The following is a 26,165-nucleotide window of genomic DNA, read 5'->3' as shown; positions in this document are numbered from 1 at the left end:
GTGCCAATCTTGGTGCAGTATGATGAGCTGGGCTGGCCTGTCTGTCTTTCAGGGTCACATTTACTAGCTGTGAACACTCCAGATGGTGAGTGACAGTGACTTAGCTCAGCTTCCAACATATTACTGGCATGAGGGGACTGATCTCTTGATAAGAGGGGCTTGTTTTGGTTACTTGCTGTGTTTCTTTTTCTGGATTTTCACCAGGCTTGGCACTTTAAATCATCTCTTTTCTATGTCACCAGTGCCCAACCAACCCTCTCATTAATGAGGTAATTTAGTATGTATGCAGCAGTCAAAGTAAATTGAGCGCATAGCAGCCATAAATGATCTATTAATCAAAATAACACCAAAATCCATAAACTTTATTTTTCTAAAATTATATGCGCAAAAAGTAATACAAGTTATTAGTGTTCAAAATATGAAAAAGAAGTACTGTTACCTACATGATATCAGTAATAATGAATTTGTGTTAAATGTCTCTGGAATATACTAAAAAGGTCCCTATCAGGAAGTTAAAATACATATTTACTAATCTTATAACATAGTTAACAGTGTTAATCGAAAGTAATATTATATTGTCATCCTCAGAATTCATCACAGAAAGCTTTTTTCTGTTAAAAACAAAAAAAAAAATCTGCTTGCCTAGACATGCTTAGCTATTAAATCTGGCCAAATATTCAGACACATTCCAGGAAAGCAGTGCACTGTGCTTTTTGTCATAGTCAATTTCAGTTCAGATTTGAGTTTACATTTCAGACTTTGGGACCTGTTGCCTACATCAAATCAAAATGAAAATCCTGGGACAGAGCAACAAATAACTTCGGGAATTCCTGTCTGCAAGGGAAAAATCTCACTATTGAACTTTATAAAAAGGCAGTGGCCTTATCGAGTTTTTAACAAAAATTTCTGAGGAAGTTCAGATCTTAATCTCGCCTACTTCCGCTCCTGTACGTACATCTCACCTCCTAAACTTCCCTTTGCACACTCCTCAGTTTTTTTTAAAAAGAGATAGGTCGGTTTAAAAGAGATACAGTGTCTTGGAAACATGTTCACCCCTATCATGGACCCCCTTTCAATTTATTGATTTACAACTGGCGCATACACATTTTTGCACAGTGAACGCTCAAACTCTCCACTTCTGTTGCTGAAATTAAACTTTAGCAAAACCTGCAGAGTTCTGTTGATGAACCATAGCCCTGTAAATGTTACAACCAACATGGTTCTTGACAGTAGGGATAGTATTGAATGCTGAGGCACTGTATTAGGTTAACTCCACAGGTAACACCTTGCTTTTAGACAAGATAGAATTGTGTCTTGTCAGACAAGATAGGCTTTTGCCACATGTTTTCAGTATCACCTAAATGCTCTGCTGTAATCTCCATGCAGGAGTGGGGTTGGGTTTTTTCAGTACATACAGGCTTGCGCAATTACCAGGATATTGTTGTCTCATCAACATTTTCTCTTATCTCAGACATTGAAACACTGAACACTGTAGCTTTTTCAAAATCCTCAGGGGGGCATTCATAACCAGCTTCCTTCTTGCCTGGCTGCTCAGTTTAGAAGGACAGCCTGATCCAGGCAGTGTCTGATTTGTACATAATTCTTAACGAATGCTAAATGCATAAGCTGTGCTAAATGTGTACACACTAACAACGGCTAATTTTCCCAGGAGCCACTTAGCCTTCTAGGCCATCTTTGGACTGTGGGAGGAAACTGGATCACCCAGAGCAAACCCACATGAACAAGGGGGGGGGGAACATACAAACTCCACATAGATAGTACCCCAGGTCCAGAACTGAACCCAGGGCTCCAGTGCTGTGAGGAAGAAATGCTAACCACTGCACAACCATGCCACCCTGCGGTTTTCATTGTTGAATCTTTGCGTGTTATTCATTTTACATAAATCTTTGCTTGTAATACAGAAACAGGAATATTGGTTGAAATGAGGCCATTTAGCTAATTGTGTGAGCTGTCTTAATAATTTGTGCATTTGATTTAGGTTTGGCATAGCAAAGTGGGCGAATATGTCTGCAAATCATGCATTTTAGTTTTTGATTTTTCTTTGCAGTTTTTGCAAACATTTAACATATTTCACTTCTTTAAATCATTGAGACTGGTCATTCAAGTTTTAATAAAAATATTCACTTTCATATTCACTTTCATATTTAAAAATACCAGTACTTAAATGTCAGAAATTAGAGAATGTGTTGGCTAGGAAATTAACACTTAATGTTTTTAAAGCTGGTGTAAATTGTATTTTGTATGACCTGATAATCAGTTCCAATTTAAAATAGGTCTAAAATGTTTATACAAATCTCATACATTTTCATACACCTATACTGTTCTTTTTAATTACAATCACCATACTATACATTTTTTCATATAACAGAACAGAATGAAGTAGTAAGAGTTTTGATACCTTTTATTTTGGTGTAATTCATGATAAATATAATATATTCTGCAAATAATCCCCTTTTTCTCCAAGATCTGCTTTTTTAGAAGTGCTGGAAATGTGTCATAGCAGATAGTATTTCAACATGCCTATTAAAATTACCATAATTTTTATTTTTACAAGGAAACTCTTTGTTTTATTGACACCTGTCACTATCTCCCATAATTTACTATTTTTGTCATTTTATTCTGTAGTTAGTTCAAGTATTTTTTTCTTCCTGTTGAATCATTTGTGCTTAAATTTATCTTCTATCTTGAAGGGGTCCATCTGGGATTCCTTTTATGTTATCAGTTGGTGAAAGCTTAATACATCTTCCAAAACAATACAAGTTTCAGGCAGAAGCCCTCACGTGATCCTAATAACACGATAAGTCTGAAAACAATTGCAGGGTGATAGGAAGCAAAATATCCATCTGTCTTCATGGATAAAGTCATAAAAATGATAAACATGTTGTGCAATCAAGTCCTCTGAAAACAAAGCAATTGATGTTTCAGACACTGTATTAAGGTCAAGGTGTTAAAAGTGTAAAAGATTAAAATAAAAGATTTTGCCCACTACCTGACCCCTGAGTTCAGTTTAATAAGGAAGCTGTGAGCTTCCCTTTTTTCCTGTAAAGTGATGCTTATGCTTTACTTTAATATTAAATAAGGTTATTTTATACAGAAAGATTAAGTTATTGGAGAGACAAACATTGCCTACCTTTCAGTGAACCCTGTTGACAGAATAAGTAATAAATCTAACAAATACTTCATAGATAAATCATGGTCGTTTTTAGTGTCTTGTGACATTCAAGTCACAGAGAAGGAAGACTTCTAGACTGTTTCAGGTCTTTTCTCAGGGCTTCTGCACAGCATTTGAAAGCGAGTCATCTCCATGAGTAATTAATACAACATTTTTAACTTCAATGATGATGTCTGAAAAAGAAACTGGACACCCTTTGACCCAGAGCTGAATTTGACTAAATTTTTATCACAGTACCAGAATTTTAGGAACACATGAACAATAGAAGGTCTGACTAATCATTTTTACAACAGAGCTTTTTATAGACCTCTTGTGTCAAAAGTGCAGTTACTGAAACCTCAAGTAAAGCTATCCCAGTAAAAACAAACGTACCTTCGGTTTTCTAAAGTAATTCAGAACAACTACAACAACTGTTGCTAAAGAAAACAGAAGCAAAATGAACGCATTCATGTATTAACTGTTGCTCAATGGACAGAATGCATTCAAAGAAAGTGTTTGTGAAATCTAAATTGCTGAAGTAAAATTGTAAGTATATTGAACAAATCAAAAGGTTCTTGTTTAAATTACAACAAAATCAGAATAATTTATGAAATATTTACGAAATAGTATCTGTCCGTAGGTAATCTGGAAAAGTATTTCTTCTTTAATGAAAATTTGACGTGATTAATAAGTGAAAAAAATGAATGGGGGGCATTAATCAAATAATGCCAGAGAAAAGCATTACTGGCTTACCAAGATATTATAAATTCATTTTCTTTAATCTGGTGTAAAAGGGCTCTCACAAGGAATGATGACACCCAAGAATTATATGCATTTGAGGGGGGTTGTGTTTATTGAGTAGTTAAGTATAGTGAGATTTAGCCTTGCTTGGCTGAAGTCCAGCCCCCTGCACAAGGACAAGGAGGTTGGGACCCCCATACCGAGTGAGGGATTAATACGGGGGGCTGCAAAGGTGGAGATGGGGTGTAGGAAGGGATGCGTGAGCCAAAATGTGGAAAGAGAAAGATTTGTGCATGAAATAATGAAAATATAGCTTTAAGAAATCATGTCAGGAATGATTATGATTCAGAACAGCGGGGAGCAGAAGGTCATGGTTTTTCTCATCCCTATTGAACTTCGGTTACAAACTTCCATTGAAAAAGCCTTTTGCTTCATTTTCACTTATTTCACCTCCTGGCATTCACACATTCAAGGATACCTGCAGCTCTCAGTGGAAGAAGAAGAGGTCATGATGCTATTTGCTTCTCCAAATCACCCTTAAATTAAATACTAGTAATCACATTGAAATGTGTGGTTTCCTCAAGATTAAAGAAATTAAGTAAATATTTGCTCAAATGAAACCCTGACAGAAGGAAAAAGGAATGTTGTAAAAACATTTTTTCCTCAGACGAACACCTCCTTAAGCACCTTCTTCTTTGCCAAACTGTAGGCTTGCTACAGGATGAGCTTTCCCAGAGCAGGTTATGGGACATGAGGCATTTCGCAGGAGAGTATCCAGGTTTCCTTCAGCTTCCCTTGGTGGGTTCCTGGAAAACACAGTCAGAGATCCTTTCAGCTCCTTCCCTGAAAACTGACGTCTCTTTTCACCATCACAATGTACCAGCCACTCTTGATCGTAACCAGCTTTTTACATCCTGATGGCTTCTGAAAAAAAAGTGATCTAACCCATGATTTAAAAGCCACGCACAGATGGGGAAATTGTGGAACTCTGTCTATAATTATTATTTTATGAATATGTTTAGATTGATTGCACTTTGTATGCTTTTCCCTTTTGGCATATGTCTGAGATGTCACAGCTTGTTGGATGGTATGAAAAGGCAAAAGAAATGTAAAAACAATAAGCTAGAAATATATATTGTATATATATATAATGTATAATTATAATGGCCCATTTCCCACCATTCTGAAGTTATGTCTTTTTTTGTTTTGAATAAAGTACAATATGCTGTCAGCTGATATATGTATTTAAATTCTTACCATTTTAGACATGTTAAAAAGCTGTAAAACTTTATCAGAAATTAAATGTGGCACTGGGTCACGACTTAAAGGGGTCATATGCCAGCAGCTATATCAAATCGTATCGTATCAATTGTGACAAATAGCCGGTGTGTGGTGAGTGTACCGGCACACCATGGGCGCCGTCTCATCACCCAGGTGGGGCTACACACTGGTGGTGGTGGAGGGGAGTCCCCTTTACCTGTAAAGCACTTTGACTGCAGTATCCAGAAAAGTGCTATATTATTATTATTATTATTATTATTATTATTATTATTATTATTATTATTATTATTATTGAGAAGACCTATAAAAACATCAAAGATTCTAGCTGCAGAGGAGAAACACATCTAACACGAGACATACAGTACTGTTCTCAAAGAAAATGTGAACATTCCCTTACTACCATTCAAAATAAATGAAATTAATAGAAGAAAAGGTTTAACATGCTTATTAACTGGAGACCACACCAGCAGTTAATTTAGCAGTTTTCAGATCATGCTACAAAAGAGCATGTAGACTCTTGTTTCCAGTCAAAGCTGAGGTTTTCTGCATTTAATATTGAGGTTAAACTTGTCTCATGCTGTATCCCACAATGCAACCTGATGGGAACAGAGCCCCACTGAAACTTAATACTGCTTTTCAGTTCATGTATTCTTGATTGCGTTTTTTGCAGTTAAACACTTAGCTGAAATATAAAAAGAGGCTAGAACACAATGAATACCATAACATGACAGTCAAAATCACTTTTAAGTGCTGACATGAACATAAAACCTAGTATAGATAAACTCCACAATGGTGGAAACCGCTAATTAAAATGAAACAAAAACAATTAAATGATTTTTTCATAGTTTCCCTATTGTCATTGCCTACATCAATCCTACTTGCAATTGAGATCAGTTTTCCTAGTCAAGTTCTTATTGTAACACTTAGGAAAACAAATATCTATCTGTTGAGGTTCAAGCGCTTTTTGCATCAGTATGTGGGCTGAAAAGGAATAAGTAGAGATTCAAAAGTCCACTTCAAAAGTCCCTAGCTGAACAATAACTAAGGATAATATTAACAAAAGATTAACAGAACATAAAATCAGTGTATTCACTTTCGTATGTTATTACAAAATCATGTGTTCTTACAATAATCCCGTGCAAAATCTAACGCATGGAGCTACTTTCTGACCGCTGAATTCTTCAGATTTTGTAGTGGCTATTTCAACATAATAATTTAAGAATTCTGTATTGCTTCCTTTATTGGTTTTAAACGGAAAAACTGAAAGATAAAGCGCTCGAAATTAATAGGAAATAACATCAAATGAATTCAGCAGCTTTGCTGCAGATATGTTATGACAGGAAGTCGGGAAAGATGCGTTTGCGTGTGTTATTTAATTTTGTTAATCGTTCGCTGTTAAATATAGCTCTTGTCACCGTTATCGATACCCCCTGTTTACAATGAGCAGTGATCATAGCTTATCGGCTTCACATCTTATTATAAACTAAACAAATCACATAAATCTGTAGAAATGACTGTTATTCAATTCTACAATAACATTCTTTTCCACGTGAAAAAACATTCGGAAAAACGTTATTATACCGATGTGATTAAAAACGCAATTAAATCAATAATTTGTTTAGTTTTCAATGCCTCAGTACAAAAACAATATTATTCACAATCTGAAGTGAGGGGAGCTACGGATCACAAAAAGTGCAAAGTCTATAGTCTGCTAATTTAAAACTATTAACGATAAACCTTTGCCCTTCTATGCTTTTGACCAAGTTCAGGCATTCAAAGATACAGGGGTGCACTGGGATTCAAATGAAGTGCTAACACATATACAGCTTCCCTATGACTAATTAAAACTAACACAGCAGCTCCAAAACTCAACACAAAGGAGTCGGGGATTTCATTGTGCAATTCCCAAGAAAGCGGCAGCACAGACTTTTATATAGCTAGTCTGGCGACCTGCTGCTCGCAAGTGTGTCAGAACTCACTTGGAAGGCGGACAGTTTGTGCTTCAACGCCAAGGACAGGAAGCGCTCGGCATAGCAGTAGCTGTGGCTGGCCTGAGATAATGCCATTGTATAAGCAGGCTTAGTGACCTCTCCCAGTGCTGAGAGCCCAGCGCCTGGCGTCTGGTCCTCTGGCTCCCACCCAGCCGCGGGTCCCCTAGTCCGAGAGGCGTGTCTCGCTCCAATGAGTGTACACTGCACCTCACCTTGCAGAGGAAATCTGGCCGCAACTCCAGACTTTATGACTTCTCCTTTAAAAAACGCACTTTTTCCCCTCTGTGAATATATATGTACAGGCACGATCGGGGGAAACTATTTAAAGTCATCAGCAGTAAAATAGATGATGACAGCATTATTGCAGAGATCCTGCCCTGATGCCGATCAGAACATTCCCCTTTTCCAATGAGAAAACACTGCTGCCTTTTTTAGTGTCGCCATTGCAATCGCTACATATTATCTTACACGAACGGCCTGAATGGTTTGTCGCACAATCACTTTTTTTATTGCATTTGAACCCAAATCAGCCTGACTTAGAACTGTCTGTGTTTGAATTGCACAAACACATTGAATTGATAAGAATTTCTGAGTTTAATTGAGTTGATAGGAAGGACAAGAGGACGGACATTCAAAAACTGAAAATTTCAAACTTTCATATGTATATATTATATATATATAAACTTTTTATATATAATTGTCAGGATAGGTCACGAACTGCGGTTACTAATATGATTTTATCTAAGTTTTACTTGGACTACAAATTTTACTTTTTATGACAGTGGGTGTAAGGTTTTAGTACATTACTGAAAATACATATTCTCATTACAGCAACTTTGATTAATATGTTTCTGAGACTTAATTTTAAGGCATCACAATCTTACCTTCAGTGATTAAATCAGAAGCCGTTTAAAGCTTATCTTCTCCGTTATCGTGGCGTTTCATCACGAAATCGCCTGTTTAACAGACGAAGTGTTCTTTTAACGTTTATTACTCATTAACAAAAAACAAATCTCATTCAGCATCTTTTAGATTGACTATATAACATCGTAAATATACTAGCAAATACAGCATCAAGAGATGTTCAAACGACCATTTCTGTTTGTCGACAATTCTGTTGCTTATTTGACTGCAAAGACATCAACAGCATTGCTGTTTTGTCTTCCACCGAAAAGTTCAATCTGAAATACAAAACCAAACCATCAAAGGGAAATTCAAAATACAGCATGTCTCCTAGATTGTCTTAAATTGCAATGTTTAATTCTATGGAAGATGAAAGTAAAAAGTAGTTTTGCATCTCCTTAGTCTACAATTGTTTTATAAACAAAGGTGTCATACTGTTTCTAATTTTAACAGATACATTCTAAGTGCCTTAAGGGACTATACAGTAGATTTTAAAAATACATTTGCTTCAGTAGTAATGTATTCCCTAAAACAGATATCCACAAACTTTCTTAAAAAATAACTTTCCTCACAAAGTGGATGGCACTTTTGTAAATTTTGTCTCCTACTTAGAAAACAAAAATTAGACACAATGTCTGCTGGGACTTTATTAGTGAGTCAATGCAACTCCATTCTCATGCGTAAAACAATGTTGAGGTACATGGTTTAGGATTTTTCCCTGAGAGCCCGTAGAAATCTAGTTTTTGTGCACGTGTTTTACATGTTTTACAGGCTTTCTGGAAAACGTCAAACAGATATTGAACAGTAGTTTAAAAATGGTGACTGAACTATTGCAAGTTAAATGTAATTAAATAATTTGTGTTCTTCTAATATCTGGTACTGGAGACAGCACAGAAATCTGAAAATTCCCACAAAATGAGAAGTGAAACCAGCATACACGCTTCCTGAAACTAGCACAATCTACAGGTTATGCAAACCACTTAATTGATGGGTGTATCATTTCAGCCTGTTGCTTGCTGGGATAGGATCTGGCTCACCTGTGAACCTGTGTTGGACAAAGATCTTAAAAAATCAATGGATGGATAATTTTGGTGCACACAAGGCTATGTTGAATCAAAACATCTCTAAAAATGAAATATAACATTTTAAAATCTTTATTTCTAGTACACGTCTATAGTGCAAATTATCCTACTTTCATATGAAATAGTCTTTGCTCTGAAAATTCAAATTAACCAAAGCCCCACTGAGTTAATAAATGTTACTTTCAATGTAAAGAAGAATATGAAATATTTTAAACCGAAAAGTCCATTTATTCTACAGTTGTATACTAGTTTTTTTTAATGTGGACCACGCATAGTGAAAAATACCTATCAAATTAATTAAATGAATAAAAACATATCACAGCTACTCTGAAATATGTATAAAAAGCTTCTTAAAATTCGTGCAAAACATAAAGATGACTAGCAACTTAGGATAATACTATTTGGTTGTCCCCTATTATCTTTCGTTTTCTAGAACAGTTTGTTCTGCATTTTTGGACTCACACACAAAATTTACATTCTGGTCTGGGGATGTATTCGCACTGTACATTCCATATCTGTTCTCCATTTACCTGTGCAGTGAGCCAACTACTTCTGCTTATTTACTATTCATGCAAAACCTGTTTGCAAATCTATATCCATTGCTGTGTGGCTAGCTGTATGTTGTTGGAGTAGTGCTTTTATACATAGCCCAGTCAAGTAGATAGGATGGAGTTAAAAAAGAACATCAATATCAAAGAAAAAATAATAGAAATGCAGGGCAAAATAAATAAAAATTAATCTCTTCATTTTCAATAGCAGCAGTTCAAGCTTTTGAATTGCTGACTTTGTTGTTCCACTAATGCAAGTTTATGGCATCCAAGAAACTATGACAGTCCGAAAGTCACGCAGACATCTGTGATTTGAGACTGTCAATATTTTTTACTTAGGCAATGTTAGGGCACTGCAGCAAGTGGTATGATAATGTCACAGAATTTTATTACACATGTTTGACAATTATACTTCAAATGCAACATGGCAGTACTGTTTTTCTGTGCTTGCAAACACAGCGAGAGACCTCTTTTAACACAGAGCTCATTGATAAGGCCATGTGCTATTTCCGCAGTCATGCAATTTGAAGACAAAAGCATTGGAGGGGATGGAAGCAAACTTTCTGAAGCAGGTAGCCTGTGACATTTTAACCTACTGTTACCTTAGATCATTGATTATCCTGTGAGAAACTTTGATCTCAAGACTCTCATTCCCCTGTGCTACCCATTGTTTCAACTGTTTGCTCTCTTTAAAAAGTGGTAGCAGGGAAAAGGACACCCAGGCTTATCACTTGTGTATAGTTGGTCTGATTGGAACACTGGGAGTGTTTTCAGTGATGGCACCGGGCTTTCAAAACTATGAGTTTTTGAGGTACAATGCTCTATTAAAACCCATGGTTATACATGTATATAGAATAATTACATGTGCAACAGGTGGACTACTGTGCATATAGTTGCTTCTTAAGTTTGCAGCATGTCAGCAAAGCTAACACATAACTCTATAAAGAGGTTGAGTTGTAATTTTTTTCCACCAGGAACAACTCTCCAGGGATTTGATGATCATGATCTTTCTCTTGACCTGTGGTGACAGTTATAGGCATGTCTACATTTACAAAATGCAACCAACAAAGAAATAGTTATTTTGAATGATTTCTGAGTTTCTTGACAAGCTTATCCTATAACATCGGATTGTTCAAATATGGGGGATGGGATGGGGTGCAGTATATCAGTTCAAACCCTTTGTTCTTTTTTTCTGATTTAAGCTATTTAGGTTTTCTCTGGCTGAGTGATTACAGTCAATAAATGTTTGCGTGAGCAATGCTTTGTTTATACTTTTTCTTTGTGGAGCTGGATTTGGGTAAGATTTGGAGACATCCACATAAATGTGGAAACCATTGTATACTGGGTGGTGAATTGATCTGAATTTTACATGTTTTCTTTTCATTGCCTGAAATGATGTTCGTAGAATACCGTGCTTCTGCAAGAGTTGAAAGATGCCATTTTATGAATTTGCATCTAGTAGAATGGAAATGAGTAGGTGCAGATTTTTAAATCCGTTCCTGCCTAAAATCAATAGAACTGTATATCCCAATGTCTTAGGTCTGGTATGTGATAACCTTGCAAATAAACAAAAAAACGCTCAAATTGATGTACTAAAGGAAAAACTGTAGAACCAGACCAAGAAATGTTCAGACTTTTTTCTTTTGTAAACCATGATTTGTATGGTAAGGATTAATTTTGCTCATAGTCCTAAATATGGAAGAAACATAAGCTTCATGTTTCTATAATTATTAAAAAAAACATTTATTTGATTGAAGTATCTTTAATTTTATTTTAAAAAACAAGTATTGATGTCTGATTTCTCTTCATATAAATTCAAAAGAAGAATACATGATTATGTTGGCATGCTACAGGAAGACAAAAACTATGTGGGCCTTTCAAATAATTAATGCTAAACATTTATATTTATGTACAAAACATACCTCTTACACCAGCCTTATATTTCAGATCTTTAAAAATTGTCCTTTAACATCCGAAGAAATTCGCTTGTGATCAGGCTCGCTGACTAGCTGAGTAAACCATTGAACCATAAATACGGTAAAGTTGTCATCTTTGTAAAGCAACGTATACATTTTATTACAAATAACAAACGTTTCCTAACGTGTAAAATACTATAATTTAGCGGCATAATCATGTGTAATCATATATGTTTTGCTCCTATTGTGATGTTATTCTATAAAGGAGGAAGGCAGTATTCGGCTCATGTCACAGACACACGTTCAAAGCGCATATCCGTTCCTATATTATTAGCCGGACTGCGCCTTCTTCAGTTGGATCGCCCAAGGAAACTCGATGCTGGTACCACTACAAACAGACCTCGAGTTGCTATTCGACATCAAATGAAGTAATGAATGAATCAAATGAAGACCCTATTCATGAACTGGCTTTGAAATGAAAGCTTCCAATTATATTCCAAATAACCGATTTAGTATTCATAACCACCGAATCACAGCTGCTGAAAAATATCCCACCCGTATAAAATCGTTCGATTTGTTGTCTTGTCATAAACTACAGAATGAGCTAAAAGTTGGCAAAGAGGAGGTGTATGTTTTCCAGTCTTGTTTGAAACACAACAGGTGTGCGACAGTGTGGCCATTTTGGGGGGGGTTTCTGTAACGTTAAATTAATCGGATGTCCCACCAGAGCCGCTTGTCGGCGAAACAAAGGGATTGCTCATCTCGAATAGACCACACCCTTACCACTTTAAGTCGTTGTAGACATAGACCAAAGTTGATTCCTTATTAAGTTATGGCCCAAATGTGACTGATAATCAAGTTGTGGCCTAACGCCATTTGTTAAAATCTGTAAATTCAATTAAACGAATAACTTCAAATGGATTTAGATCTTATCCTCAGCATACGCCTGGTCCTAAAGATTTACATACTACATCGAAATAAGGGATTGTATAATTCTGTTTATGTTACATATAGTGAGAGAGATACATTTCTTCCCTTATTCTTGTACATAAAAACCCTACACATTCGTTTGTAGTTTGCATTTTCAGGCTCCTGGTAAGTCAATCTAAGCAAAACGTTATTTTGTTAAGCATTCTAGTTTATTGACTGCTTAATAATAGGTTTATGGATTCTAGACATCGCAAACTTTGCTCAAACGTTTGAAGCCGCTATAGAATTAAAATTCATAATATCCACAAAATGTATGTGTATTGTTTACAGAAGTGCGATACTTTCTGTTCTAGGGACTATGAACCTGTTTTGAAAGCCAAGTTCAACGCGGAAGGACGAAGGAAACTTGTATTTCCAAACCGGACAAGCAATAAAAGGCATGCTCTCAAAACATGGACACACAAGCAATCTAAACAGATTGTGAAGGTTAAATTTAAACGTTTACATTTACAATAAACATATTATGGGAGATCTGATGGGATTTTTCTTTGACTGTTGTCCTTATAATGTTTATTTTGTGTATTAAGTAATGCGTAAGGCACTGGAAATCTTTAATCATTAGATGATGGGATCACTGCTTACCTCCCATGAATCTACATAAATTAAACCTGAATTTTAAACTTTAGATAAAGGGAACAGATCGAAAAACGGAAACTGGAAAATATAAATATAAAAGAATGCCGTCATGTTCTGTTGTTACAATTATTGTGATTATTGGTATACTTTTTCATTTTAAAAATAAATATTAGAAAACCGTAACGAAGTTCCGTTTCACTTGAGGCTGAACATAAAAACTACCCGCTTAGCTTCATTTACTTTTTTATTCATCTTTCATCCGAATGAAATTCGCTCGTATAACACCGGGTCTACTCATCACTAGGTACGCGCGTTTGTGGGTTATGATGTTAGTTGCAAATTTAAGTCGTGTAGTTTAATATTATATTCATTCCAGTTCCGGCGTGTAGATGATATTAAGCAAAACGCCAAACAAGCCACTGATAACTTCTTTTCTTGTTCACTGGACAATGAATAAACATAACAAACACTTTTTTGATATTTTGTGTTAGATCTCTTTCATTTTAACAGGACGTTGAAATATTTCACGTTTGAAAATGAATAACTGACATGTCGCAGTCCTCCACTCTTTCGAAATGAAAGGGAAAAGGTAAAGGTGCACAATGCGCAAGGCAAACAAAATATGTAACTCACGCGTGAATTACAAAAGACCAAGTCAGGCCACACAAAATGCATTTTTTTTATCCAAAATGTTTTTCTTTTAGGATCACTATGGCACAATACGAAAGCTGGTGGACTGTCCAATTCATTTTTCAGCTTTCTCATTAAGTCTGAGCGCATTAACGCTCCGCAGGGGGTAGACGGCCCGAAAATGGTAACAGGCGGAGTTTCTACATTTTCTCACACCTTAGTAGAGTCAGACCTACCCCGGTCTCCAGTGATTGGCTACCGACATGTTTAAAGGTCGTTGCGCTGTCCAATGTCTCAGAGACAGAACTGAAATGAATGGAGAAGAGTACTAAGCAGACTCTTGCACTTTCATTTTTTTTTACCAGTAGAGATTCCACTGCACATTGTTTTTTTTAAATATTTTTTTTTAGCGAAGTGGCTAACGCTCCGACGCCTTTCTTCGTTTTTAACCTCCTTTAAAAAAAAAATCTTCATCCCGAAGAACGGAAAGAAAAAAAAAACAAGAAAAATTGTAAGCTGAACAGAAATGAGCAGCCCGGATGCTGGGTACGCCAGTGACGATCAGACCCAGGCAAGGTGTACGATGTCAATCATGATGCCTGGTATCGGACACTGCCAGTGGACAGACCCCTTGAGTCCTCTAGGCGAGGGGAAAATCAAAAGTGAAGCCTGTTCCTCAACTTCTGGAAACCATAACAGAGGGAAAGCTGAACCACGGATAAGACGCCCCATGAATGCCTTCATGGTTTGGGCAAAAGATGAGCGCAAGCGACTTGCACAGCAAAATCCCGACCTGCACAATGCAGAGCTGAGCAAAATGCTGGGTAAGTAATTAACCGTTTTTTTTTAAATCAGACTTTTATCAACGCTAAACGGTGTTGATTACCTTAAAAACGACGCCGTTGCATGTTGCTCTAGCGGTTAAAAAAGCACCACATCAAAAGGAGCTTTCGCGTCACGATGTAAATGTTACAAACTGCCTTTTTTTTATAAAAGCTTTGAGGCATGCTTAACCCGGAAATTTCAAACAGAAGACACGGGGGCGGTGGTAGTGTCTGTGAAAGGGGTGCGAATTGCTTTTCACCATCACCTTCGTGTGTAGAGATATTTTCCGAGAAATTCTGAGACGTATTTTGGCGGAGGTGAAGACTTAGCGCAGAAAGCAGTGACAGACTTTTGTTAAAGACTTTTTGAGCCTCATTTTCATGCGAATAACCACCGTTCACTTTATTTTGTCTCAGGCAAATCCTGGAAAGCCCTGCCGATGGCAGAAAAGCGCCCATTTGTGGAAGAGGCAGAGCGCCTTCGAGTACAACACATGCAGGATCATCCGAACTACAAGTACCGGCCCAGACGGAGGAAGCAGGTGAAGAGGATCAAGAGGCTGGAGACCGGCTTTTTAGTGCACGGCGTGTCCGACCATCAGGGCTCGGCTCTGGGGAACGAGGGCAGAGTCTGTGTGGACAGCCTCAACTACCACGAGCACAGCTATCCCGTCCAGAGCCAGCTTCCTCAGATGAACCACTATCGGGAATCCCAAAGTATGGGGGCACATTACGAATCTTACAATTTACCAACGCCCGACACTTCGCCCCTGGATGTTGTAGAAAACGATTCTGTTTTTTTCTCTCCGCACCCCCACTCCCAAGAAGACTGCCACATGATGCCCGCCTACGCGTACCACCCCCAGGCCACCGACTACCCTCCGCAGGAGCACCACGCTAACCCCATGCTCAGGAGACACCTGTCAGAACAGATTGCACCAAATAACTCTTTGCCGGGTTTAATGGGATGCCATAACTCACTGGCCATGTACTATAGTCAGTTGTGTGGTCCTACTGGCTCAAAACACATCCAAGGACAACAAAGTGGGCAGCTCTCGCCTCCACCTGACGCACACCACGCGGACAATGTGGAACAAATGCATCCGTCCGAGCTGCTTGGAGATGTGGATCGCAATGAGTTTGAACAGTATTTGAACTCTGCCGTGCGTCCCGACATTGTAGGCCTCTCTTTTAATGGACACGACACAAATATGCCTGCCCCAGAGAATCTTATTTCTTCCGTTCTTTCCGATGCCAGTACCGCCGTTTACTACTGCAATTACAGCAATGCTTAATTTTTTTATTTAATTTTCTCAAGATGTATGTAGTGCCAGTACAGTATTATGGTGCTTTCCCATCGATTCTCATGTTTAGGCCAGTCTGCAAATTATTTATTGGTCTAATTTATCGGGAGACCATTGGATGTTCAAGGAAAGGGAGATTGCAGATTTGCTTATAACCCGTTTATTTGGAGATGTGGGGGTTACCTTATTGTAAATTTGTATCCAAGTTTGGATTAAATTGTAAAACGTGTAAATGTATATAGTTGTAAATGTGTTTTCTACTTTTTGCACTTTTAAAAAAATAAACTCCATAAAAAAACTGTTTTCAAAACGTTTTAGGTGAAATAGCTGCAGTTTCGGTTGAACCCCTCTGCTGTCGTTGAGTGAGGCGATTCACCCAGACGTCTTTATCGGTTCAGGTACACGAAGTTAAATATTACCTCAAGGGCAATTTAATCACTGTGTGTACAGGCGTTAAAATTGATTTTAGGCTATTGTACGTGCATATCATATTAGGAGGTTATGTGTTAAAGTAGGTATTTGTCATACTGTTAAATCTTTTACCCCTTGAACCTTCAGGAGACGGGTTTTATATTTTGCTGTTGGGGTCTGAACCGTTCAGACATCATTCCATCATGCATCTACTATTTCAAAGACAATGCATGATTACGTTCGACAAGTTTACGAAGAAGCAGTGTGGAGCTGTGATCCGTGCTCTTCCGATTAGCTACACAACTACACAAATCCCCTCTAGCAAATCACGCCACTTCAGTAAAATCTTCAGGTCGTCATAGTTAATAACAATTTTGATTCTCTTGACCTTACTCTTAGAGAAAACCTGGGTAACTTTGAAAATCAAAATGATAGGTTTCTATATGCAAATAAGTTTCGTTTTTATAAAAATAAGCAAAAATATCATTCCAACAGGTTTTTTCCCTCTGTTCTATGTGTTGTGGAGTAGTGCTAACCTAAACAACGATATAAAACGGTGTCAAGACAAACCGAAATCCAAAATAAACTACCTGTTTAAAGAAAAACATCCTAGTTTAAACGTCAATGCTTCTACGTCTGCTTTTTTGCAAGCGAAGAACCACCAAAATGTTTCCGACTTTCAAGTGAACATTCGTTTATTTTGCGTCCTATATAGCACTTACTGATTCACAGAATCCCCAGTTCTGGGTTTCGCCTTCTCCTTTAATTTTCTTTTCATCTCCCAGTTCCTAGGCTTTTAGAATGTAACAATTACTCCAGCAAAGCTTACAAATGCGAAAACAGTCATTAAAAAAACCGAGAGAAAAAAAGATTCAAAATAAAAACAGACGGTCAAATAGTAGCATAATGGCAACAGAAGTTGTTCAGTTAATGGGGTAATGAATGGGTTTGGCCAACCGATGAAAAATACCTGTAAAGACTGCAAGTGTTTCTCTTTATGTTTTATTATATTCTTTGAAGAGGGCTACTCTGCATTGTAATTTTATGACAATGTAAAGTGCTGCCCAGTTCTTCTGGTTCCATATTGGTATTAAAATGTAATTCACATTTAATGTTTGAAAATATCTTTGAACTCCAACCGATTCTCATAAGCATACACTTAAACCTTGGGATTAAGGGTTGATTGATAATATTTTTGTTGCTTATTTTATGATAAAGATTAGGCTAATCTGTTCCCTGTTTGGATTCTCTAGGCAAACTGAAGAAAAAGTCCAATCTCCCAAATAGGAGGCAAAAGACCCCTACACCTTTTGTTGTATTTCAATGGCCAATGTAACTTGACAGTTTTCATCTAAGTTATATATGTAACAATAACAGTCACATTCAAGAAGTAAATAGTAGTATACTAAGTCTCATTTATTGAATTGCAAATTTCCAGGTGTTAATTCCAAACTGATTTAAAAGTGATGAAAAGCATAGCATGTACAGTACTTGGGCACTGCTTGTGAGTAGTTCTAGTGTATTGCTTGAAAATAAAAAAAATATTATCTTAAAGCTGTGATTCTACACTCTGATATGAGGAGTTTTTGAGATTTACAATACATCTGACAGGCAGCACTTTCCAAATGCCCTGTTATCAGTAATGAAAATGGTTGTAATTTATGTAACTGACAATTGTCAGGGGAATATTCATATTGTTCACACAAAAGGGGTGGCAACAATATTTGCCCATGGAAATTACTTGCAGGAGTCATCAAACTTGGTTAATTTCCAAGGCATTGTAGGCTTACTACTCAGTGTCTGATTTACTTGAGGGCTTCTTGTTTCTGCAACTTGCAAACAGAATTTATCTTGCATGCATCCTGTCTGAAACTTCTTTTTTTTGTCCTGGAGCATAACGATAAGGAATCAAATTGTTTTAAAGTACACTCATTATACATAACCCATTATGCACCATTGTAATTTTCTTTATGTGTGGTCTTTTTATGCATACTGAGATTATCTGTGGATGAGATGAATGATAATGACTGACAGTTAAAGACTTTACCTCTATTTTGTTAGTGCATGTTGGAATGACAACATTCAGTAAATCATTGAGACAAAAAATGTAATTGTTGCATTTTAGCTCGGTACCATTTTATGCCGTTCAACCTGCTTATTAAAGCAGCTTATTAAAATCCAACTTATGCCTTTATTGCAAATGAGTGCATGATGTTGTGAGCAAACCCTACCAGAGAAAGTTGGCAACAACGTTGGACTAGGCAAACACAAACATGTTGAAAAGAAATGTAGTGATAGTGTTTTTCCTAACCATTCCTGCAGGGTGTCTCAGGACAACTCAGGTGTAATAAAATTGTCTTCTGATATTAAGGAGTCTTTGTGTATAATCCTACAATTTACCTATGCTAAAAGAATAGTGCTTTGTCAGCTGATTAGGAAATGTCAAAATGTGTTTCATTCTTCTGGAAACTTAGTTTTACATTCATACAAGCTAAGAAAGGTATGTGTCATGGTTACTAAAGAAAGAAAATCACAGCTTGTCTATCAAGGTTTGGGCTTCTCAAGAATACCATTTATCAAGACTTTGCCTTCATCTGTGTTTTACTACCTAAACAGAAGATTAATTTTGCTAACTAATTTTGTCATGTCTGAACAAGTCAGGAATCTATGCATCTACTAATGGATTTTTTTAGCCGAATACTGTCATGTTGCTTGATGTTAGTGATTTAAAATATATTTTGAGGGTGGCTTGGGGGAAGGAGAGTGTAATGCAGACATAAATATTTCCCTTGTAAAACCTGTATCAGATGCACTTATCTTTAGTTCTGATACCTGATACACTTTACATGTTCTTTGAATTATTATTTTTACTTTGACTGCGTAAAAGTGATTCATTATCCATATTTATGGAGGCATAATTATCTTTGAAATGAAAAGGAGAAAAATGTTTCTTGGATTGGCTTGTGCATTAATTAAATGATTTAATGTAAGAATAAGCATTAGATGTGCAGAGATTGAAATAATGTTAATTGAATTATTCTAGTTTTAAATCTAAATTATACATTTGATTATATCAAAGAACAAGTAATAGGTTTATTCCATGCTGAAAAGAGAAGAAAGAAAATGTTTCAGCTGTGGAGACTTCTCCAGGTGTGTTAGCATGGAATAAACCTATTGCTTGTTCCTTTGCAGCCTACCTGAACAATTTAATTCTATCTACTATAATAAATATATAAAATAGAGGAGACACTATTTAATAGTCTCTTGCTGTTTGCCGGTTGCTGTGAGCTTGCAGTGACAGATGTGCTGCTGCTCTGTTTGCTGCCTACAGGTCTGTAAGAGCAGCTGAAATTTAAAAACAGGAGAGTGGCTCTGACAGGTAGACACGTTGGAAAAGCATGTATAAAGGCTTTAAAGTGAACATCTTTAGAATGGACATTGAAACAGGAACCAGAGAACAGAAGTGAAAACTATGGTGAAGTGATTTTATACCTAAGCACATGAGGCACGTCTATACACAAAGGGTTGTGGAAGTATGGAGCAAGCTACTCAGCCATCTTATTGAAACTCATACCCTTTCTTTCAGAAAATGGTGGGTGAGGATTCTAGGATCAATGAGTTGCTAAACACCAACTTGTTTCCTCTCATTCACATGTGTTCTTATGTTCTTAAGCTAATTGGTTTTATTGTGAGCAAGAGTATGAGAAAATGGCTAGTCTGAGAGTCAAATATATAGAGAAAAAGCTATAAGTACCTTGCTGAAAGAAATGTCTTACACATCTGAAAGTGTAGAAAGTTTACTAAATGAGAAGTGGAAGGAAAAAAGCACAACCAAGGTCCTAACTACCTACTACTACCTACCCACTGATGGATTTAGAGGAATCTGGATCACTTTAGATAACTGTGCCTTCCATATGGTAAGAAGCCTGATGTGTCCTTTGACACCATGGAGTCTGATGAATTAAAAAAAAGTTTCCTAATTAAAAACCAGAGTTCATCTGAACATCAAAGAAAACACAAGAAAAACTTATTGCATATACCATCAAGAGTGCTTCTTTGCTTGTTAAGTTTTAATTGAGTAGCAATGTGATGTTGCTGGATGGTTACAAGAAACTTAAATGCTGCTGTGTAACAATATATACTTCTGACTGAAGTAATATCAGAGGCTCATCACTCATACAAAACAAATCTCCTTTTATAGTTCATATAACTGCGCACATTATAATAGTTTCAATGTTTTTCTGTTTCGTTTCTCATAAATTTTTAAAACCACTGGTAAACTTTAGATTTTTCTTTAAACATGTCTAAATAAGCATATACAGTGCCTTGCGAAACTATTCAGGCCCCTCCTTGACCCTTCCTTTTGTGGTTTTGTCTGACCACAAAACTTTTTTCCACATGTTTGCAGTATAACTTAGGTGCTTTGTTGTAAACCCCAAGTGGGGTTTGACATGTTTTTTATTTCAGTTCTATACAAGTCCCCTTTGTGGAGTGACCGAGATATTGTTGCCACATGTCACTTTGTCTCCCATCTCTGCCACAATTCTTGATTTTTTCTCCCTTCTTAGCCGCTGAAATCTGTAACTCTTTCGAAGCTGCTTTTGGCCTCCTGATCACTAACCAGTGTGCTTCTTGCCTGACTGTTTAGTTTGGAGGGATAGCCTGATTTAGGCCATGTATAAGTGTCTTCCCCTTCTTAAATATTGTCTTCACTGTGCTCAAAGCCATATTGAGGGTCTTTGAAATGTTTTTTATAGCCTTCTCCTGCTCTGTGCCTTAATACAACTTTATCTGTAAGTTGTTTTGAAGGGTCTTCAGGGTTGAATCTTCGCTTGAAAGTCAATAACTGAGTGAGGGACCTTAAAGACACAGCTGTCTTTATTCTAAAACCATGTGAACCCCTATTATTCCACACAGACATATCACACAAGACAAAGGTGTGGGTAATTTTATACACCTAAATTAATTTAAATTTGCGAAGGCATGGGATTTGAATACGTATACAATAATGACTCTCCCATTTAAATACCATATTAAATACCTACTTACTTCTTTGTTTTTTGCTTTGAATGTGTGGAGTAGGTGGTGTATACAACAGATATTAATTGTTACTTCAAAGTATTTTGACTGCAAGCTTTAAAGCAACAAAATGTGAAAACTGTGCAAGGGTCTGAATACTTTTGCAAGGTAGTATATATTATATACAAAGAGTATAAGTATATTGTATCAGTTTGAACATTTGGACTAAAAGTGAAAGAAGACATTTGTAAATTTATCCAAATATGGAGAAACTCTGATTTTAATGTTATAAATAATATATACAATATTTGGTGCAGAAGAAACTTAGGGTACTGAAGTGTTAGAGATGAAATATTGTCATGCTATCCAAACTAGTGTGTTGGAGCATTCAATTCCATTTTATTGTTAATACATTACTTTTAGCAGGTGAAGTGGGCCACATTGTTCTAAAAACCTTTGTCTTTGGTCTAAATACCTAAATATTTCAGCATGATGCTTTCAATATACAAATGATAAATCTGAATAATTTTACAATATCAGCAATTTATGTTGTCCTCCAATGGCATTTTGCTGTTGAGTTTATGCATTCCAAAGGAAGTTCAAAAGTGCCTTTTCTGTTAGGATATTGACCTTGACCTCCCAGAGCTAAAAATTCCTGTTTTTAGCACTTCAGAGGAAACACGTTTCAGAAACAAATTTGCCCACTTTGTTCATGTTGAATGTTCTTGAGTTTTTTTTAAGAAGCGTGGCCAGGAATCATCTCTTAAGGTAAATATTCCATGTCCTTCCCATAGCCATTTTGATCCTTATTGTTGTGGTTTTGATATTCACACAAAAAGAGAAACAACAGATGTTATTGGAGCTCACAGCACATGAGCTAAATGAGGACCAGGCATTAAATGAATCATTTCAGTTCCAAAGCAGGTCATGTTCCAGGAAGTGAGGTTAATTGTATTTCATACATCCTGTATCTTGTCCTTTTTTAGCTGTTTATCCATTGATCCAATATCCATAGTTGCTTCATCTTATGGATGGTCACACAGAAAATAGCACACAGGGAGCAAGACAAGGAGTATAGGATGGGACACCAGTCCATCACAGGGAGCACATACAATAATGGACAAATTAGAGACATGACTTAAGTTAGGCAGAATATCTTTGGAAAATGAGAGAAAGCTGGAGCACTCAGTGAAAACCCCACAGGATCACAGATAGACCATTTAAGCTCCACACAGAAGGCATCCCCACCCCTGAATTGAACCTAAAACCCAACAGCTGTTAGGCAAAAGTGCCAGCTCTCATGCTACCATACCATGCCCGCCTGGTCCTGTTAAAACAGTTTTTGGTTAATTAAAATGAATCCAGATGCTACAGGAATCAAGGATTTAAATATCTAATACGTCACAGCCATGCAGCAGGACATTTGCTGCATTCTATAAGATAACTTGCATAATTTACACAATCGTTCAAGCAGGATCTGTTTTTCTGTTGAGATAGCCATGCTAGCTGGTTCTAGTTCAGCTGAGTGATTAGGCTGGGTAAGCAATCAGTAAACACCCTCCCTACCGGCACTCGCTCCCACCTCTGGCTAGGCAAGGGGATCTGGACTAATTGGTGAGAGTCAACCTCAGGCTTCCAAGAGATTTACCTGATCTGTTTTGATAAGTAATGACTACATAATTGTAGGCTCAAATCCCTGCTATGCAGCAGAGTGTGTTGTGCCCATTTTCAGCTAATTTCTGTAATTGCAGCTTGATGGAAAGCCAATCCCTCCAGCAAATTCTGCTTCTGGCTCCTGCTGAGGACGCTGGGGGGAAATCCCCGTGTGTGATGATGTTATCTGGCTTGGCTAATTGATAAAAACGACTCACACCAAGTATGTTTGCTATTTTAATGTTCAGCAGAAGAAATCCAGAAGACCAGTTAAAAAAAGATTACAAAAGAGATGAGGTCATTTAGCCCATCCTCCTCTTGAAACAAAGTTATTTTGAATAGGTGATGTGAAAAAGAAGTGTAAAACAACATGTTGGGGTAGAAAATAAAAAAATAATGAACAAATTAATCAAATATGAGCATTATCCTATTTGTTTTGCTTACAGTAGTTCAATCAGCAGTGGTTGAGATATGAAATCAAGGAAGGACATATATTTGGTGTTTCGTTTGATTGGAAGGCTATATTATCAATTTGATCAATTCTTTTATTTTCTGAAGCACATAGATTATGTATGGAGTTTGTGTGGTCATGATAGAACAGGCCACACATTGTGACTGTCGACTCTTTGCAAACTCCCAGTGCCAGCAGTTAAATAAACTGAGATATATCCAACAGATTCCAGCAAGTGTCAATGCAGCTTGAGAGTACAGGATAGCCTCAGGGTTGATAGCCTCCAGTGGTTAAATAGTCATGAGGATTACTGTTAGGTGGCTTCCTTTATTAACACTGCAGAGGATAATCACACAGTAGGGTGTAATTACTTTTACAACAGATAACTACGTTTTATGAGCCAAAACACAAGCTTTATTGCAGTGAGTAATTTACATTTTCCAGACTTCACCGTACACCATAATCACTAGCTCCTCACTGCAGAGGGCTGTAATTAAATCTTTATTTAGAGGGTTTATGTAATTTGGCAGAAAACAAATGACTAAATGCAGATACTTGCACAGGATGAGAAACGAGTGTCAGGGAGAAGAGTTGTTCCATTGTTATAAATGGAAATTTGTGCCAAAATGTACAATAAATTAAGAATAATTTAGACACATAAATAACTTAAATGTATACTAAATTGTATTACCAGTTTTATTATTTTCACTTTCCTTATAAGTTAAAACTGATTTTAATACCATTTGTTTTTCTTTTCTTACTGTTGTGAGGACAACAATTAAGACTTCTGCATCTTTTGGTTCCTGAAAAATGGTAAAGGAAAATCACAAAATTACTATGAAAAGCAGTGATATACAAACTTCAGGGTTTAAAATGCCTGATGACGTAAATTAAGATGAAGTTTGTGTATGAAACAAATACACCAGGAAATGTAAAGTGGATCCACTCTTTGAGACGATGCGCTGCACACGGGGTAATGAAGGAACATGGTTCCTGGAAATAAGTGTTTATGCCATGAGAATCCTATAGGTGTTTTTTTTTTACTCCTTTAAAATACTGTGATATGTCTAAACAAAACTGTAATCAATGCTTGTATATTATATATGATTATACATTGTTTAATAACAGCATGAATTAACATTAACCACCTAAAAATGAACTACATTTTACATTACAAAAGCTGCTTAATTAAGATAATCCAAAACATTCTGAATAAATGCAAAATGTGTATGGTTTTCATTTTGAACCTATGGAAAGTTTTCCTAATAGAAAATGATAGCTTTATATAAAGTTTCAAAATATTTGGCAGAATTTGGTTTAGTAATATTAAAGAAACAAAAATACTAGTGTATAAATATACATGCATGTTTAATTTGTAGATCTGCAGGAAGGTCTGTCATTTTATCATAAAATTGAGATGGGTCTAAGTTTATAAGAACTATGATAGTTAATCCGGGGTTAATGTGGTACATTACAGGCCAGATCATTTTCATAGTAGAGACTATATAAATCCTATTACAGTTGTGTTTGTACTATATTTAGTTCACATTATAAGTAAATCTCTGATGAACGCAGTGACTCAATAGTTTATTTTTCTTTTGATTCAGGCTAGTTGTCTCACATGAGTATAAATAGCCCTCAGAGAAGAGGGTGTGTGTGTAAAAATAACGTTAGGCCTTCTCACATGGTTAACATTTCAGTTATTCATTTAAGATGCTTGAGATTGTATAAATTGTATCATCTTCTACTTTATCTGCATAAGAAAAATGGACACAAGCAACAAAATATAATCATGAGTCAATCCGTCTTGCTTGTCAGTTACGGTTCAGTTTGAGAAAAATCTCAGCCAAAAGAAGAATAAGGCACAGTGAACGCAGAAGAACAGGGATGGAGACAGGTAATTCTTCAGGTAATTAATCCATGTGTCTCTTTTTTCCTTCAATGTGTGTGTGATGTACAACAAAATTTCAATGTGGTTGCGGGACCAGTAGAGGCATTACTTTGGATGATACATTTTATTCTGAGAGTCATATTTGTCAGCCTCAGATTATTTATTACATTACTATTTAACTTGTGGATTGTGACGAGTGGGTCTTTGTACTGGGCTTCTCTCTGCCCTGATGCACATCCAGAATTTATTCGCAACTAGAATGCCATTTCCCAAGATGGTAAGCCTGATACAGAACCTTTCCATTCTGGAGTGATGATGCTGGAGACTAATTCTGGTCTAACAAAGTACTGGGAATTGGATTCTCAAATCTAGACACAGATATTCAAATGGAATTTGACATTCAAACAAAGATTTCTACAGGCTCTTCTGTTAATAAAGAGAGCGGGAAAATATTATTACTTCGAAACAATTTCTTGTTTGGAATTCTGTTTGGGAATGTTGATGAGGACAGACGGTACATTCCCTGATTGTCACTTCTGAGCAGTGGGTTATCCACTCTGACCTAGATCATGACAAACCAGTAAGTATGCTTATTACTCTGAAAATGAAAAACCATCTCTTTTTATTTTTTGCCGCTTCTCAGATTCCTAGCCTTTTCTGCGACGGATTAAGAAACATGATACCGACTGTTAGAATATTCACTCATCTAAAACTAATGCTTCTGAAGTATTACAGTATTTGTTTCCTTCACAGGGCCATTAAGGAAAAGTTGGAAGACAAAA

General features: G+C 36.6%; 1 protein-coding gene and 1 long non-coding RNA gene across 2 annotated transcripts; one reads left to right on the top strand and one right to left on the bottom strand.

Moving 5' to 3' along the window:
* Positions 1-3,401: 3,401 nt before the first annotated feature.
* On the bottom strand, positions 3,402-7,470 carry LOC148655666 (uncharacterized). Its single transcript, XR_015941078.1, has 2 exons — positions 7,174-7,470; positions 3,402-4,719 (listed from the first exon to the last, which is right to left on the bottom strand). It is a non-coding gene; the product is annotated as an uncharacterized LOC148655666 (long non-coding RNA).
* A 6,660-nt stretch (positions 7,471-14,130) lies between these two features.
* sox17 (SRY-box transcription factor 17) lies at positions 14,131-18,739 on the top strand. Its single transcript, XM_088642436.1, has 2 exons — positions 14,131-14,654; positions 15,072-18,739. Exons 1-2 carry the CDS (start codon positions 14,357-14,359, stop codon positions 15,947-15,949), a joined length of 1,176 nt encoding a protein of 391 aa, XP_088498562.1. The 5' UTR covers positions 14,131-14,356; the 3' UTR covers positions 15,950-18,739.
* The last annotated feature ends 7,426 nt before the right edge of the window (positions 18,740-26,165 follow it).

Source organism: Lepisosteus platostomus, chromosome 8, assembly GCF_059453375.1.
Source record: "Lepisosteus platostomus isolate fLepPlt1 chromosome 8, fLepPlt1.hap1, whole genome shotgun sequence".
Lineage (NCBI taxonomy): Eukaryota > Metazoa > Chordata > Actinopteri > Semionotiformes > Lepisosteidae > Lepisosteus > Lepisosteus platostomus.
This window is presented reverse-complemented; position numbering and strand designations above follow the sequence as displayed.